Genomic DNA, 18,574 nt, shown 5'->3' with positions numbered 1-18,574 from the left:
GCGCAGGCTCAGGCAATGCCATTTTGGAGGAGACATTTTTTTTTCTTCTCCAGCAAAATGGCGCCGCCGGCGCATGCGCATTAGCAGCTATTGGATCACATCTAGACACCGATAGCAGCTACTGTGCAGGTGCAGCAGGCTCCATTTTCAAATTGATTTCTTTTTTCCTCTAGCTGAATAACCTGAATAAAAGGTATTATGAGCTTATAAAACATGCCATTTTTTGTGCAGAGCAGGTGCCATGGCTGGCACCTGCCTGCAAAAGGTTTGTTTTTTGCTTTTGTTTTACGTTCGTACAGAATTCATTATGCAAACTAGGGGGCAGGTCACTGAGGGATCAGTGACCTGTCAGCAGTCTGCATTATGAATATCTAATAAGAGAACCACATGCAGACCCCCCCTCCAGACAGTCTTAGAGCATGAGAATCTCATTAAGTACAAACTGAAAATAAAGATTAAACAACCACAAGATAGATTTCATCATTTCATCAACCAAGGTATCATTTTAATCAGTATAACGGTGCCGACCTGACAATGTGTGTAGGTTACTGTGCAGAATCCTGACAGGTTCCCTTTAAAATATCCAATACTCTCTTTAGGTATATTTTTAATTTTTCTTTAACCCCTTTATGACCTTGGATGTATCTATATGTCACAGCAGCCAAACATAAAAAGCTATAAATCTGGTATTGATGTAATCGCACCAACATGAAGAATAAAGTCGTCTAACCACTTATACCAAATAAGGAACGGCGTAAAAAATAAATAAAACCAATTCTTCACCTACTGGTGATTTGTTCATTCTGCCTCTCAAAAGATCGCAGTAAGCCTTGACACATATTTATTCTGCACTCTTCGGTAAGGGCTTACACTGGGGTTTCCATGTAAATCTCTGAAATACGTGTTTCAGACATCCCTCCCAAGTCTTTCCATATGGCTAAGCAACACAGTACAGCCACACTTGGGATGTGAAAATGTAAATCTGGGGTTATGACTAAATTTTAGTGGTAAAAATGTAATTATTTTTTCTTCACTGCCCAATGGTATAAAATTCTGTGACACACCTGTGGAGTCAATATGATCACTGTACACCTAAATGAATTCATTGAGAAATGTAGTTTGTAAAATGGGGTCACTTATGGGGGGTTCTGCTGTTCTAGCATCTCAGGGACTCTACCAATATGACATGTCAGCCTCAAACCAGTCCAGAAAAATATGAACTGCAATATGGCGCTTTTTCCCTTTTGACCTTTGCACTGTACCTCCAAAAGTAGTTTTGGACTACATATCGGTGGGGTATCAGCGTACTCAGAAGAAATTGCACAACAATTTTATTTTCCCGACTCTACATTATAAACTTCTATGAAACACCTGGGGGTTCAACGTGCTCACTATGCATCTAGATACATTCCAAAATGCGGTCACTTTTGGGGAGCTTCCACTGTTTAGGCACATTGTGGGCTCTCCAAACCGACATGACACCAACAGACCATTCCAAAGTCTGGGATCCAAAATGTCACTACTTTTATTCAAAGGCCTGCAGTCCACCCAAACAGTAGTTTTCCTTAACATATGGGGTATCAGCATGCTGATAAGAAATTGGACAACAATTTTAGAGTCAATTTTCACTTGTTACCCTTGTGAAAATGCAAAATTTGGGGCTAAAAAACCTTTTTGTGGGATAAATGTGTTACAAGCTTCTATGAAGCACCTGGGGGTTCAAGGTGCTCACCACACATCTAGATAAGTTCCCTGAGGGTCTAGTTTCCAAAATTCTGACACTAAAGCCCCCTTCACACATAGCGAGATCGCTAGCGATCTCACTAAAGCGTCACCGATTTTGTGACGCAACAGCGATATCGCTAGCGATCTCGCTACATGTGACACTTACCTCCAACCGCCCCCCCGCTGGATATCGCTGATCACGCGAGAACAGGATGGTCCATTTTCTCATCGCCAGCTTCTTGCTGGCGCCGACAAGCGACGCATGGACGCGGGCGGAAGATGTCAGCAGAGCTGCGTGTGACAGGTAAGTAACGACCAACGACTGCTGCTGGTGAGATCTGTCTGTTTGGCAGCTCACTAGCGACCATTTAGCTATGCACCAGCGATCCTGACCGGGTCGTATCATTGTCGGGATCGCTGGTGCATCGCTAAATGTAACGGGACCTTTACTCAGTGTTTCCACTGTTTAGGCACATCAGGGACACTCCAAATGCGACATGGCGACCGCAAATTATTCCGGCACATTTTCCATTCATAAAGTTTCTGGCACCGCTTCCCTTTCAAGGCCTGCCGTGTGCCCAAACAGTAGTTTTCCCCCACATATGCTGTATCGATGTACTCAGGAGAAATAACACAACAGATTGGTGAAAATACTTCTTTTACCTTTGTGAAAAAGTAAAATTTGGAGCTAAAACCTTTTTTGTGAAAAAAATTTCAATTTCTATTTTCATGGTTCAACGTTATTAACTTCTGTGAAGCACCTGGGGGGTTAAGTACTTTCCACACATCTAAATAAGTTCCCTGAAAGGTTTAGTTTTTTTTGTTTAGTTTCCAAAATGGTGTAATTTGTGGATGATTTACACACATCAGGGGCTCTCCAAACGTGACATAGCGTCTGCTAATTATTCCAAAAAATTTCACATTCAAAAAGTCAAATGTTCTTCCGTGCCCTGCCGTGCACCCAAACAATGATTTCCTCCCCATGAGTTATCAGAATGCCCAAGAAAATTTGTACAACAAATTTTTTTGTCCATTTTCTTGTTACCCTTGCGAAAATAAAAAAAAATAGGTCTAAAGTAATATTTTTGGTGAAAAAAGTTAAATGTTAATTCTTTCCTTCCACAATCCAAAAATTCCTGTGAAGCACCTGAAGATTTAATAAACTACTTGAATGTGGCTTTGAGCACATTGAGGGGAGCAGATTTTAGAATGGTGTCACTTTTGAGTATTCAAATATGACTGAGAAATTGCTGGTCAACTTTTAACCCTTATAACTTCCTAATAAAAGAAAGTGGTTCCCAAATTGTGCTGAGTTAAAGTAAACGCGTGTGAAAATGTTAACTCTATGATTTAAGGGCATAAAAATTAAAAATGTTACCACTATCATGAAGTACAATTTGTCATGAAAAAACATTCTCAGAGTAAGTGGGTTCCGTTGAAGCATTGCAGAGTTATTACCACATAAATTGACACTGGTCAAAATTGTAATATTTCGCCTGGTCATGAAGGTGCAAACAGGCTTGGGGTTTAAAGGGGTGTCACATGCATATTTTAAAATGACCAATAATACCACATACAAGGAATAAATACCACCACACCATGACCAGACCACATATTACCACCACACAGTGACTGAATAATGCCACATACAAGGAACAAATACCATCACACCATGACCAGACCACATATTACTATCACATAGTGACACAATTGTTACGCTTCCATCCCTCAGTGTGTCTGGGATGCAGTTACTGACAGCTCAGCCATCCAGTCTGGTGTAGGGGTGTGCTGAATCTGTCGGTACTTTGATTGACAGCTTGGCCATCCAATCTCATACAGGGGTGTGCTGAGCTGTCAAATGTGTTGACTGACAGCTCAACTATCCAATCTGAAACTATGAGGCATCAGGTCTCTCCATGTGTTCATTATTCCAGTTAATTGCCATACTTATTAATTGATCTGTGTCTCCCAGAAATCTGTGCCAGACATACATTCAGCCTGTGAGATTTGTGCTTTCCTGTGCCTTGAGTAGTGTATGCTTGATCTGTTGCCTGACCTTGGTCTTCATTCTGACCATCCACCGGTTTAACCCCTTCAGTTCTGATCTGTTATTTTCCCAGTATTTTGACTTCGGAACGTTACCTGACTACGCTTTTGTCTCTTCCTTCTGTTTATGATGTACCCTTCCTGGAGTTTGACCTTGGACTCCTTGACCACTCTTGACTCAAGGCTTGGCCATGAAAAGGGACTAGTGCAACACCAATAATACTACATACGAAGAACAAATACTGCCTCACAATGACCAGACAACATGTTACCACCACATAGTGAGCAAATACTACCACATACAAGAAACAAATACCACTATACCATGACCAGACCACATATTACCACTATATAATGACCAAATACTACAATACTGATCATTAATAAAAAAAATCACAAAAAAAACACAATACTAATAATACCATAAGTACCATTATACAGAGGAGCACTGTACATAGTATACAGTGTATAATGAAAGTGTACAGGTATTAAAGGGACTCTCCAGTGACATTATGCACAGGAGTTCTGTATATAGTGTCAGTGTACAGATAATACAGTAATCATTGATGATATTATACACAGGAGCTCTGTGCATGTTCTCAGTGTATAGGTAATACATTGATCACAAGTGACATTATACACAGAAACTCTGTATATAGTATATATAATTATATATAGTAAACAGGTAATATATGGACTCACCAGTGACATTATACACATAAGCTCTGTGTAAAGTGTCAGTGTACAGGTAATACAGTGATAATTGGTGACATTACACATAGGAGCGCTGTACATAGTGTCAGAGTATAGGTAAAACAGTGATAACCAGTAACATTATATACAGGAGCTCTGTATATAGTGTACAGGTAATACAGGGACTCACCAATGTCATTATGCACAGGATCTCTGTACATAGTATTCAGTAATAATGTAAGTGTCATGCAGCTGCCTGTCATGCCGCTGCCGGGCGCGCCGCCACCCCCGTGCCCCGTCATAATCACAAGTCCTCGGTGTCCAGGCGCACTCCCGTTCTTCCTCCGGCTCCAGCGCCAGCGTCTGCCTCCTGTCGGGCGTGACCGCACTAGGTTTTGCCGTTCACGCGCATACCGCTCCCTGTGAGGCCGGCTGCTCCCGGTCTATTCTATGCCCAGGAGGACTCTGACCCGGAAGTCCTGCCGCACACTCGCTTATCAGGCCGCCTCTTCCTCCTGGCAGTGCCTGATCATCACAAGTGTCTCACTTGTGATTCTGGCCACTCTTCTTCCTGCACTCCCTGCCTGCTCCATTACAAACCCTCTCCCTCGTCTCTGCCATCCTGATTCACGTTCTCCTCCTTGTGTCTCTCCTAGCTTCTGCCTGCCCGTGTCTCCAGTCTGAGCTCCCTTGTCTCGTCCATGTCCTCCAGCCTGTGTTTCCACTCCATGTTCCTGGGTTCCTGTCCTGCCAGTCCTGCCACCTGTGTCAGTCCAGTTCGCTCCGCGTTCCTGGGTTCCTGTCCTGCCGCCTGTGTCCCCAGTCTCCTGTATTGTCTCCAGTGTCCGCCCTGGGTACCAGCTGCCATGGTAATAGTTCCCCTTGGACCTGCCCCTAACGCTCCCTGTATAGGGGGTGATCCACCTGGTCCGCTCGGGGGGAGGTTCATTGCCGCGATCCAGTGGGTTCACCCTTTGGGATCCTCACAGCATGATCAGACCATGGATCCCGCTGGTACCTCAGCTTCCACCAGCGTTCCTACGTGAAAATCAGACCCAGATCATGGCCTTTCTTAAGACCATGGAGTCCCGGTTGTCGGCATTACAGTCCTCTGACCCTGGGAATGCATCCCAGCTGGCTGGTCTCCAGCAGGAGCTCGCCCAGCAAAGGGATACCCAGGCCCATATCCTAAATTATATGGCCACGGTAGATAACCGACTTCTTTCTCTCCAGTCCGCCGCTTCTGCCCCTGTTCAGGCCTCGGCTCCACATCCGCCACCCCATTTAGCTAAACCTCTGTGGTATGGCAGAGATCCCAAATTGTGCCAGGGATTCCTGAACCAGTGTGAATTGCACTTTTGAATTGTTGCCGCAACAGTACCCCACCGACCGAGAAAAGGTGGCTTTTGTGGTGTCCCACTTGGAGGGCGAAGCATTAGCCTGGGTGAACCCTCTCTGGGAGAGAGACGATCCTTTGGTCTCTCAGCTCTCCACCTTTCGGGAGACCTTTCGTAAGGTCTTCGACGAACCCGGACGCCTGGCCTCTACCACCGAGTCTCTTAATAGTCTCCGCCAGGGTACTCTTTCCGTTGGTCAGTACGCTATTCAGTTCCGCACCTTGTACTCTGAGCTGGGATGGAACAATGAGGCTTTGGTGGGAGCATTTTGGCAGGGTTTATCTGTGCGAATTAATGAAGAGCTGGCAGGTCGTGACACACCAACGTCCTTGGAGGATCTCATTTCTCTGGTGACTCGCATTGACTTACGCTTCCAGGAGAGCTCCCGCGAGGCCACCAGGGAGAGAAGACTTCCCCGTTTATCTCCAGCGACATGCAGTCCTCCCAACTCATGATTCACCTCCACCTCTGCCGCCTCTGTATCGGAACCCATGCAGGTAGATCGTCTCAAACCTGCAGAGCAGTGCCGCCAAGAGAGACTCACCCAGAGTCTCTGCCTATATTTTGGCAGCTCCTCCCATCTTCTTCGCTCCTGCCCGGTGAGGCCGGGAAATGCCTCCGCCTTGGACAGGTAAGAGAGGCCTCCATAGGTGTTAGTGATACCTCTCCACCTTTGACCCTCTCCGTTTTACTGAATCTAGGGTCCCGCTGCTTCTCTGAGGTGGCCTATATAGATTCTGGAGCAGCGGGGAGCTTCATCCAGCTTGAGGTGGTCAAAAGGTTTAACGTCGGTCGATGGCGCCCCCTGCGGGAGACCGTCACCCTGGTCACCGAGGAGGTGGAGCTACAGATCGGAGCCCTGCATCGGGAGAAGATAGCCTTCTTTGTATTGCCCTCGTTATCCCATACGCTCCTCTTGGGTCTTCCTTGGTTAAGGATTTATGAACCCGTCCTCGATTGGTGATCTGGTGACATCCTACGTTGGGGTCAAACCTGCCAGTCTAGGTGCCTGCTTCCAGTTCAGCCAGTCAGATCTTCTCGGTCTTCTACTATGCCTGCAAACTTGCCCTCAGCCTACTGGTCCTTCGTGGACGTGTTCAACAAGAAAGAGGCAGAGAGCCTGCCCCCCGCATCGTCCCTATGACTGCCCAATCGATCTCGTTTCGGGCTCTACTCCGCCCCGGGGCAGAATTTACCCCTTGAATCCTTTCAAGTCTCAAGCCATGACTGACTACGTCCAGGAAAATCTGGCCAGAGGCTTTATCCGGAAGTCCTCTTCACCCACAGGCACAGGTTTCTTCTTTGTCAAGAAAAAGGACGGATCCCTTCGTCCCTGCATTGACTACCGGGGTCTCAATAATATCACTATCAAGAACATGTACCCACTCCTGCTCATTCCGGAGCTGTTTGATCGGCTGCGGGGAGCACGAATCTTCACCAAACTAGATCTCCGTGGGGCCTACAATCTCATCCGTATTCACCCCGGAGACGAGTGGAAGACCGCTTTTAACACCAGGGACTGTAATTATGAATATTTAATCATGCCATTCGGCTTGTGCAATGCTCCCGCAGTATTCCAGGAATTTGTGAACGATATTTTCCGAGATCTCCTGTACTCTTGTGTGGTGGTGTACCTGGACGATATCCTCTTCTTTTCTCCCGATCTGTCTACCCATAGAAGGAACGTCAGTCAGGTTTTCCTGTGCCTGAGGGAGAATCGCCTGTATGCTAAACTCGAGAAGTGCGCCTTTGAACAGACGTCTCTCCCATTCCTGGGGTACATCATCTCTGACTCAGGCTTATGCATGGACCTGGAGAAGGTGTCTTCTGTGCTCAAATGGCCGCGTCCTCATGGAGTCAAGGCAATTCAGCGATTTTTCGGGGTCGCAAATTACTACCGGCAGTTCATCCCTCACTTTTCTTCATTGACTGGTCCCATCTCCGCTTTGGTTCGCAAGGGGGCCAACCCCCATGTTTGGTCCGCAGAGGCTGAAGACGCCTTCCTTACCCTGAAACAAGCCTTCGCCTCGGCTCCTGTCCTCCATCGCCCGGAGGCCAACAAACCTTTTATTTTGGAGGTGGATGCCTCAGTTATCGGATCTGGTGCAGTACTTTCACAGAGGTCTTCTTCTGGTCTGCTTGTGACCTGCGGCTTTTTCTCAAAGTCATACTCCACCTCGGAACGGAACTACTCCATTGGCGACAGGGAGCTATTAGCCATCAAACTGGCATTAGAGGAGGTATTTATTGGAGGGAGCCGTACATTATATTAAGATCTATATGGACCATAAAAATTGGGCATACATCCGATCGGCACAGAGACTTAATCCTCGGCAAGCTCGCTGGTCCCTATTCTTCGCCCGTTTCGATTTTGAGCTTCAGTTCCGTCCGGGTAGTAAGAACCTCAAGGCTGACGCATTGTCCAGATCCTTTTTTGCCAGTGATACAGAGGAGGAGCCCACGCACATCATGGACCCTTCCAAGCTCATCACTGTGGCACCCCTCAGTCCGTCTTCTATACCTCCGGGTAAGACTTCCGTTCCAGAGAACAACAGAAGATGAGTCTTGCGCTGGGGACATGCCTCCTAACTTGCAGGTCATGTTGGGTTCTAAAAGACTCTCGTCCGCGTGTCCCGCTACTACTGGTGGCCTACTCTTCCCCAAGATGTTCGAAGTTTTATAGCTTCTTGTCCATGCTGTGCCAAGAACAAAGTTCCCAGGCAGTTACCTTCAGGCATCTTACATCCGCTTCCAGTCCCTTCGGCTCCCTGGCAGCACATTGCTATGGCCCTTATTACTGATCTGCCTCGCTCTTCAGGCTGCACCGTCATCTTCGTCATTGTGGATAGATTCTCCAAGATGGCTCATTTCATCTCTCTTCCCGGTTTACCCTCGTCGCCCGAAGTGGCGAAGGTTTTCATCCACCATATTTTTCGTGTCCATGATCTTCCTCAACATATCATCTCGGACAGGAGAGTCCAGTTCACCTTTCGGTTCTGGAGAGCGCTCTGCAAGTTTATGAACATCACGCTGGATTTTTCCTCCGCCTATCACCCACAGACCAACGGCCAAGTATAGTGTACTAATCAATTTTTGGTGAATTATCTCCGTCACTTCTCTAACGCCCATCAGAATGACTGGTCAGACTTACTCCCGTGGGCTTAATTCGCATATAACAATCACGCCAGCGAATCTTCTTCCAAGTCTCCTTTCTTTATCGTCTACAGGAAACATCCAGGCGAACCCCTACTGGTCCCTCCTGTCTCGGGTGTGCTGGCCACCGATCTTCAGTCTGGGGAGTTCTCCAGAATCTGGCAGGAGACCAAGACCGCTCTCAAACAAGCGCGTGTAAGGATGAAAAAAAACGCAGACAAGAGGCGCTTGGACCCACCTCCCGTGCCCTGACATACTCACCGGTCCTCGGCGTCCCGGCAAGCTCCCGTTCTTCCTCCGGCTCCAGCGCCAGCGTCTGCCTCATGTCGCGCGTGCTTGCACGCACTAGTTTTTGCCACGCACACGCGCATTGCTCCCTGTGAGGCTGGCCGCTCCTCCCGGGTCTACTCTATGCCCAGGAGGACTCTGACCCGGAAACCTGCCGCACACTCGCTTATCAGACCGCCTCTTCCTCCTGGCAGTGCCTGATCGTCACAAGTGTCTCACTCGTGATTCTGGCCCCTCTTCTTCCTGCGCTCCCTGTCTGCTCCGTTGCCAACCCTCTCCCCCGTCTCTGCCATCCTGATTCACGTTCTCCTCGTGTCTCTCCTAGCTTCCACCTGCCCGTGTCTCCAGTCTGAGCTCCCGTGTCTCCTCCATGTCCTCCAGCCTGTTTCCACTCCGTGTTCCTGGGTTCCTGTCCTGCCAGTCCTGCTGCCTTTGTCAGTCCAGTTCGCTCCGTGTTCCTGGGTTCCTGTCCTCCCGGTCCTGCCGCCTGTGTCCCCAGTCTCCTGTCTTGTCTCCTGTGTCCGCCCTGGGTACAAGCTGCCGTGGTAATAGTTCCCCTTTGGCCTGCCCCTAAGGCTCCCGGTATAGGGGGTGGTCCACCTGGTCCACTCGCCCAGGGGAGGTTCGTTACCGCGGTCCAGTGGGTTGATCCTTTGGGATCCTCATAGTAAGTGTACTGGTAACACATTGATTCATCTTCATCTTCAGTCCTTCATCTACGCTTTTCTTCTTCATCCACCACAGACCGCCATCAATTCTTCCAGCCAGTACTCGTCTCTGCAGAAAATAAATCTAGTTACATCTAGATACATTAAATCTCATACATCCCACTAATCCTCACCCCTATCTTTCTCACACTAAGAGAAATTACCGCAATCCTTCACACTTAAAACCTGTGCCACTGACCGCCACCCTCCCGCACCCTCTCTCTGGAGCACTTTGGAATGCTCGCTCCTTCTGCAACAAGCTCCACGTGATCCACGACCTCTTAACCTCCCTCAACCTTTCCTTCCTGGCCCTCACTGAGACCTGGCTGACACCCCCTGACACGGCCTCCCTGGCCGCACTGAGTTATGGCGGCCTCCACTTTACCCACACTCCTCGCCCTGGCAACAGACATGGTGGAGGAGTGGGTTTCCTCCTTTCTAAAAACTGCTCCTTCAACCCTATCCAACCCCCACCCTCCCTTATCCTCCCTTCTTTCGAAGTTCACTCGACCGTATCTACGCTCCCTCTAATCTCCAAATGGCTTTCATATACCAACCACCGGGCTCAGCCACTGCCTTCATCGACAAATTCTCCACTTGGCTCCTCCACTTTCTCTCTGCTGACATCCCCACCATCATCATGGGGGACTTCAACATGCCCATTGACACCCACCAGCCAACAGACTCCAAACTCCTGTCACTTACCTAATCCTTTGGACTTACTCAGTGGTCCTCCACAGCCACCCACACAGATGGACATACATTATACCTCATCTTCACCCGCCTCTGTTCCCTACCCAATCTCACAACCTCTCCCTTCCCGCTATCTGACCACCATCTACTCACCTTCTCATCCTTGTCCTTCTCACCTGCCCCCCATGTCCAGCCACAAGCACATCCTCGCAGAAACCTCGCACACCTAGACATTCACAGACTCTCAGACTCTCTTCTACCTCTGTCCTGCATATCTTCACTCCATAACACAGACAGTGCCGCCGCTTTCTACAACACCACCCTCACATCAGCCATAGACTCAGTCTCCCCTCTCATGCATTGCAAAGTGCGACAAATCAACACGCAAACCTGGCACAACAACCTCACCAAAAAACTTCGACAAGCATCCAGGGTCGCGGAGTGGCATTGGAAGAAAACACGCCTGCCAGACAACTTCACTGCTTTCAAACAAGCTACACTTGCCTTCAAATCAGCCCTCACCTCTGCTAAACAGACCTATTTCACAAACCTTATATCTTCATTATCCCACAACCCAAAACAACTGTTCAGCACATTTACCTCTCTCATCCGCCCATCACTGCCACTTCCAACTACCCTCATCTCTGCTGAGGACTTTGCCACCTACTTCAAAAAACAAGATCGACCAAACAAGGCAAACCTTTACTGTTCAGCACCCCAACCACTCCACATACCAGACCACTGCCCTTCCCTCATAACCTCCCTCTCCAACATCACTGAAGGAGAGCTTACTCATCTCCTTTTCAAAGAACACCTCACCACCTGTGCACTTAACCCCATCCCTTCCCATGTGCTCCCCAACCTCACTAACATGATCATTCCAGCCCTAATCCATCTCTTCAACATATCCCTGTTAGGGACGGCGGAACACACTAAATAATAAATAATAGAAAGTGCGTTCGACACCCGGGGTCCACCATGCAGAAGGTGTTACTCTGCTGCCAGGTAATGGCGGACACTCAATATGGCGGTATATCGCACGCGGGTTGAACGTCACCCGGTGTGCGCTGGGCATACTCTGTTGATTCACAGAGGCGCCAAAGCAATAAACATAAATATCGAGCCTGTTGGACTCACAGGTCTCAGCGGAATGCACGCACGGTATATGGTCACAGGACTAGGGCCCAAGACACAGGGTCAGTGTCCGTCTAGACCTACTGTGCGTGCGGCTTTGCTACCGCGAACGCCCACAAGTGCTGCTGACTGCAGCGTGGCAGCTGACACAGCCGCTCTACGACAAAGCACAGGAGGGGGCGCACTGTTGGACGCTAGTTCTGTGGAGATATGCACTGTAGCCTGTAGCGTGCCACTGACTGGCGCTGACTCTATGACTAAGTACCTATCCACACACATAATATCAGAGGGAGGGGGATCTTAATGAGTCATTCGCAGGTTCATGCATCCGTCATCATTCACACAGGTTGCAACTAGAATCTATACTAGCGCATGGTCGAGTGGCCATGTGAACCTTTTATAGCCGGGACCTTCCAGAAGCTTCCAGATCCCTGAGATGGACCAATCAGATCTGGAGAAGGACCTGTGCATGTGACTCCCGATCTCCAATGGGAGATCGTCTCGTGAGCATGCTCAGTGGAGCGGCGGAAGGACTCTGGAACGGCTTGCTGCTGAGCAGCCTGCGTTGCTACTATTGCTGGCCCAGAGGTGGCAGCAGCAACCAGACCCACAGAGCTGGTCTGAGTAGAGTGTCGGGAATGACGGGGCTGCTGAGCAAGCTCCTCTGCGGTCGATGGAGAATGGGAGACCGCAGGATGTGAGGCTCTGGATTCCGCCTGTGCCGCTGCAGGAACCCGACACCTAACAATCCCTATCTTCTGGTACCTTCCCCTCTGCCTTCAAACATGCCACCATAACACCCATTCTCAAAAAATCAAACCTTGACCCAACTGCTATGCCCAGCTATCGCCCCATATCACTGCTACCATTTGCTTCCAAACTCCTCGAACAGCATGTCCATGCTCAACTTTCCTCCACTGAAACTGCCCTGACCAAAATTACTAATGACTTGCTAACAGACAGTTCTCCATCCTCCTCCTTCTCGACCTGCCCTCTGCCTTCGACACAGTCGACCACTGCCTACTGCTACAGATTCTTTCTTCCCTTGGCATCAAAGACCTTGCCCTGTCCTGGATTGCCTCATACCTTTCTGACCACACATCCCAGCCTCTCTTGTCCCCCAAGGCTCTGCCCTGGGGCCCCTACTTTTTTCCATCTATACTCTTGGCCTAGGACAACTCATAAAGTCCCATGGCTTCCAGTACCACCTGTATACAGACGACACTCAGATCTACCTCTCTGCTGTCCAGAATCCCGGAGTGTCTATCAGCCATATCCCCTTTTTTCACCTCTCACTTCCTAAAACTCAATGTAGACAAAACTGAATTCATTATCTTTCCTCCATCTCACGTATCTTCCCTACTCTATCTATTATGGTAAACGGCATCACGCTCTCTCCCGCACCTGAAATCCACTGCCTCGGAGTAACTCTCGACTCTGCCCTGTCCTTCAAACCACACATCCAAACTTTTGCCACCTCCTGTCGCCTCCAACTCAAAAATATTTCCAGAATCCGTGCCTTCCTCAGCCCTCAATCTACTAAAACTCTTGTACATGCCCTCATTATCTCCCGCCTTGACTACTGCAACACTCTCCTCTGCGGCCTCCCTTCTAACTCTCTTGCACCACTCCAGTCTGTCCTCAACTCTGCTGCCCATCTAATCCATCTCTCTCCTCGCTACTCCCCTGTCTCTCCTCTCTGCAAATCCCTCCACTGGCTCACAATTCACCAACGAATCCAGTTCAAACTACTAACACTGACCTACAAAGCCATCCACAACCTATCTCCTCTCTATATCTCTGAACTAATCTCCCAACATCTTCCCTCACGTAATCTTCGATCCTCCCAAGACCTACTCTCCTCCACACTTCCTCACACAACCGCCTCCAAGATTTCTCCCGAATATCCCCTATCCTCTGGAATTCCTTGTCTCAACACGTCCGATTATCCACTACCCTTGGATCCTTCAAACGGAACCTGAAAACCCATCTTTTCAGGAAAGTTTACAGCGTGCAATACCATTCTGCCGCCTCACCACCGCCAGAGCCACCACCGCCAGAGCCACTGCCGCCTCAAAACCACCAGAGCTGCTGCACCCCCGACCTTCTGTCTCTTCCCCACTATCCCATAGAATGTAAGTCTGCAAGGACAGGGTCCTCTCCCCTCTGTACCAGTCTGTCATTGTAAATTTGCTTACTGTTAACGATATCTATAACTTTGTACAGTATGTAACCCCCCCCTTCTCATGTACAGCACCATGGAATTAATGGCGCTAGTTATCTAGAAGAACACTTTCAGAGCTCATTACTCACTTTTTCCTCAACTTCTACACTACACAGCTGAATGTAGATGTTCACCTACCAATAAAATGTAATTAGTTATTATGCAACCTACCATACCAATTGTAAATTGTAATCCACAACTGTGCCCCACTAACTATAAATTTCCACTTTCCCCACCCAATAAATATATCAATTAATTATTACCTGTACTCTTTCCCCCAATTCAATACCAGTCACACTCCTGCATCCTTATTCTGTACCTCCTGCTCCCTCGATTCAATTTATTTACATGTCTCCCTGCCACAATTCATTCTATCATGTCCTCTCTCCCATGTCAACCTTTTTTCATTATCAGCTGTTCCCCCCACCCTTAATACATCATCATTTTGTCTTCCCCACACTCCATACTGCATCATTTGCACCTCCCCACCCTCAATGAATCACTATTTGATGAAACCCACCCCAATTCACCATCGTTTTCTCTTCCCCACCCTCATAGAATCATAGAATGGTTGAGTTGAAAGGGACCTCCAGGGTCATCTGGTCCAACCCTATGCTCAAAGCAGGATTCACTAAACCATCTCAGACAGATGTCTGTCCAGCCTCTGTTTGAAGACTTCTATTGATGGAGAACTCACCACCTCTCGTGGCAGCCAGTTCCACTCATTGATCACTCTAACTGTCAAAAAGTTTTTTCTAATATCTAATCTGTGTCTACTCCCACTCAGTTTCATTCCATTGCTTCTAGTCTTTCCTTGTGCAAATGAGAATAAAGGTGATCCATCTACAATGTGACAGCCATTGAGATATTTGTAGACAGCTATTAAGTCTCCTCTCAGTCTTCTCTTTTGCAAGCTAAACATTCCCAAATCCTGCAACCGTTCCTCATAGGACATGGTTTGCAGACCTGTCACCATTCTGATCGCTCTTCTCTGAACTTGCTCCAGTTTGTTGATGTCTTTTTTAAAATGTGCTGCCCAAAACTGGACACAGTATTCCAGATGAGGTCTGACCAAAGAGGAGTAAAGGGCAATAATGACTTCACGCGATCTAGACTGTATACTTCTGTTAATACATCCTAGAATTGTATTTGCCTTTTTTGCAGCTGCATCACACTGTTGACTCATATTCAGTCTGTGATCTATTAGTATACCCAAGTCTTTTTCACATGTGCTGTTGCTTAGCCCTATTCCTCCCATACTGTATATGCTTTTTTCATTTTAATTGCCCAGATGTAGTACTTTGCATTTTTCCCTGTTAAAAGCCATTCTGTATTTATATCTTTTTGAATCCTCTCTCTCTCTTATGTAGTATTAGCCATCCCTCCTAGCTTTGCATCATCCAGAAATTTAATCAGTTTACCCTCAATTCCTTCATCTAAATCATTGATAAAGATGTTGAACAATACAGGGTCCAGGACAGATCTCTGTGGTACCCCACTTGAGACATTCTTCCAGCTGGATGTGCAGCCATTTACGACAACAGCTTGGGTCAAATCACTAAGCCAGTTATGAATCCACCTAACAGTTGCCTTGTCCAGTCCATACTTAGTCATTTTTTCAATAAGGATTGTGTGAGATACTTTGTCAAATGCTTTGCTGAAGTCAAGATATACTATTTCTACAGCATGTCCCTGATCCACCCAGTCAGTGATTCTGTCATAGAAGGAAATTAAGTTAGTCTGACGTGAATTATTAGTCACAAACCCATGCTGACTCTGGTTAATCACTTCATTATTATCCAGGTACTTACATACATGTTGTTTAATAATTTGTTCAAAGATATTTCCTGGTATAGAAGTCAGACTCACCGGCCTATAGTTCCCTGAATCCACCTTCTTCCCCTTTTTGAAGATAGGAACAACATTTGCTCTTCTCCAGTCTTCTGGGACTTCAAAAATTTCTTCTGCTACCTCCTTCAGTACTCGGGTGTAATTCATCTGGACCTAGAGACTTGAATTAATTTAGGTTAGCTAAGTGTTTCCTCACTATCTTTCTGTTTATAGATATCCTGGATTCTTCTATTCCCTTAATAGGACAGTGAAGATCAGTTGATGTTACATTTCCTTTCGAAGAGAAAACAGATGCAAAATAGGAATTTAAAAGTTGGGCCTTCTCAACATCCTGTCTTACCATTTCATCATCTTCATCCTGTAAAAATCCTATAGCATCTTTGACTTTTCGTTTACTTTTGACATATCCCCAAAATCCTTTTTTATTGCTTTTGATATCTCTTGCAAGCTTTAATTCATTGTCATAATTTATTGTTCCCATCCCCCGATCTCAATACATCAAACTTTGCTCCCCCACCCTCAATTCAATATTATTTGCTCTCCTTCAGCCATTCATGCTCAAGACATCATTTGCTGTTCCCACACCTTCAATTCATCATTGGCTCTCCCACCCTCCATACATCATTTGCAGTCCCCCACCTTCAATTCATCATCTGCTGTCCCCCACCCTCAATTCATCATTTGCTCTCTCCTTCCCCAATTTATCATTATTTGCACAATACATCATCATTTGCTGTCCCTTATCCTCCACCCTCAATATTTCATCATTTGCTGTCCTCGTGCCCCACCCTTAACACAACAGCACACAACACAACAGTTTCTGTCCCCTATCCTCAATTCATCCTCCTTTGCTCCCTCCACAACTATTTAATTCATTTTATTTAAAAAAAAAAAAAAAAAAAAGTTTTTCATAATTACCTCTCATAAGATCCCTTGCAGCTCCACTTTTGGACTAATATCCTGGCGTGCATACATGCTGTTATCTATACGATGACATCATCATGTAGGCGCCATCACTAGCACATCAGAGAAGAGGCAGAGGGAGTTCCACTGGAGCTGCGCGGCCATTCTGTTTTAACGGCAGTGGAGCTCTAGGAAAGCTCCGAGTGCAGAGGTGTGTGCTGACGCACCATATATTATTATACTCTAGGGCCCGGTGAGCTGAATCAAAAGAAAGGAGGGGCCCGGACTTGACCTGGACTTCCACTCTTTGCTTCTACTCCTCGGGCGCCATACACCAGTAGTGTATTTATATGCCTACGGAGCCTTGTCCTGATGCTCCATTGACTTACATTGTAAAAGTAACTTCCAGGTGATACAGAGAGGAGTGTTACCCGAAGGAGTCTGCAGAGCAGTGACGTTATTGAGAAGTGGAGCAGAACGGCACTAGGCACAGGAGAGAGTGGCGGCAGGTGAGTATATTAATACGCTCACAATACATTACATCCACATACACACATTTAAACAATAAAAATGCTAGTGGGAGTGCTTCTATAAAAAAAAATGTATAAATTACATCACACTAATGATTACCTATTAGTTCTCTTGAAAAATATGTTTTAGTTGACAACTGACAAGGGAGCTGCCAACAGCAGATCTTGATGATTTGTATATCAAAGTGCATTCACTGTGACAGAATATTCCTCCAATAACATTAATAACCTGATTCGTAGCATGACAAGTTTCTGCACGTGGCGCTCATACTCCATACTGAATAAATCAAGATGATTTGAAAAGTTTGTTTCTTTTTTTTTATCCTTTACATATCACTAACATGTCTATCCATCCTGTGATTTCCATAATCTCACAGCTTTTCCTTCTTTGTGTTGCGCTTTTAATGTTGAAGAGACTATAAAGACTGTGGATAAGATTACCTTTATCACCCCAGTGGTGATAGCAGCACAGCCTGAGTTTAGGCTAGTTGGTGAGAAATTAAGATTCGGCAAGGGGCGTCCTTCCACCTCCGATAACATGCACTCTTGATATAAAGGAGACTTAACAAAGCGAGAATAGCTGTCAAACTTCATTAAATTGAAGATCTGTGAAAAACAAAATCAGAGCATTTACATATTTCTCTGTTCTAACATTTCCAAGCACATATTACAAAAGATCCCCCAAAATCCTGCATATATTAAACCCTTATATGACAGAGGAGAGAACTAAGACTCGTTATTAGTGACCATGGAAAATAGTAAATCCCTCTATTTATTTGTAAGTACATCTTTTTAAATACATTTGTGAATGTAAAATCACATGAAATCTATGAAATCTGTGATCATGGGTCCTGATCAGTTTTGGAAACAAAGGTGGAAGAACTAATACATTTTTAAAGCGAAACAGCTTAGGCCGGTTTCACACTTGCGTACGCAGATAGGGTACGCAGGTCGCATGCAGCGTCATGCGCCCATAGGCGGAGCTGACCGAAGGAGGCGCAGCAGAGGGGCGGAGCTTAGCGGCGGCCGTGCACAGCTCCAAGGAATGCAAGTGTGAAACCGGCCTTACAGAGGTAGCATGAATCAAACAGTAGCTGCGTTAGTGCAACCATGTACAGTATGTTTTACTCTGAAACATTGACAAAAGGGAAATTGACAATAAGAAAAACTGTGTCTGGAAAGTGCAAAGCTGCATGATTTCTGCATCCGCTGCATGTAAAAGAGGTTTCT

The 18,574-nt window shown here is 46.7% G+C and overlaps 1 protein-coding gene across 2 annotated transcripts in view; it reads right to left on the bottom strand.

Moving 5' to 3' along the window:
• Positions 1 to 18,574, bottom strand: part of RGS14 (regulator of G protein signaling 14) — a 292,753-nt gene that overhangs the window by 165,981 nt on the left and 108,198 nt on the right. For both annotated transcript variants that reach the window (XM_073566583.1, XM_073566629.1), the window contains exon 6: positions 17,786 to 17,950. In XM_073566583.1, the coding sequence (XP_073422684.1) occupies positions 17,786 to 17,950 (165 nt within the window). The remainder of the gene's footprint in view (positions 1 to 17,785; positions 17,951 to 18,574) is intronic.

This window comes from Dendrobates tinctorius, unplaced genomic scaffold, assembly GCF_039654945.1.
Source record: "Dendrobates tinctorius isolate UK_male_01 unplaced genomic scaffold, ASM3965494v1 ptg000001l, whole genome shotgun sequence".
NCBI lineage: Eukaryota > Metazoa > Chordata > Amphibia > Anura > Dendrobatidae > Dendrobates > Dendrobates tinctorius.
This window is presented reverse-complemented; position numbering and strand designations above follow the sequence as displayed.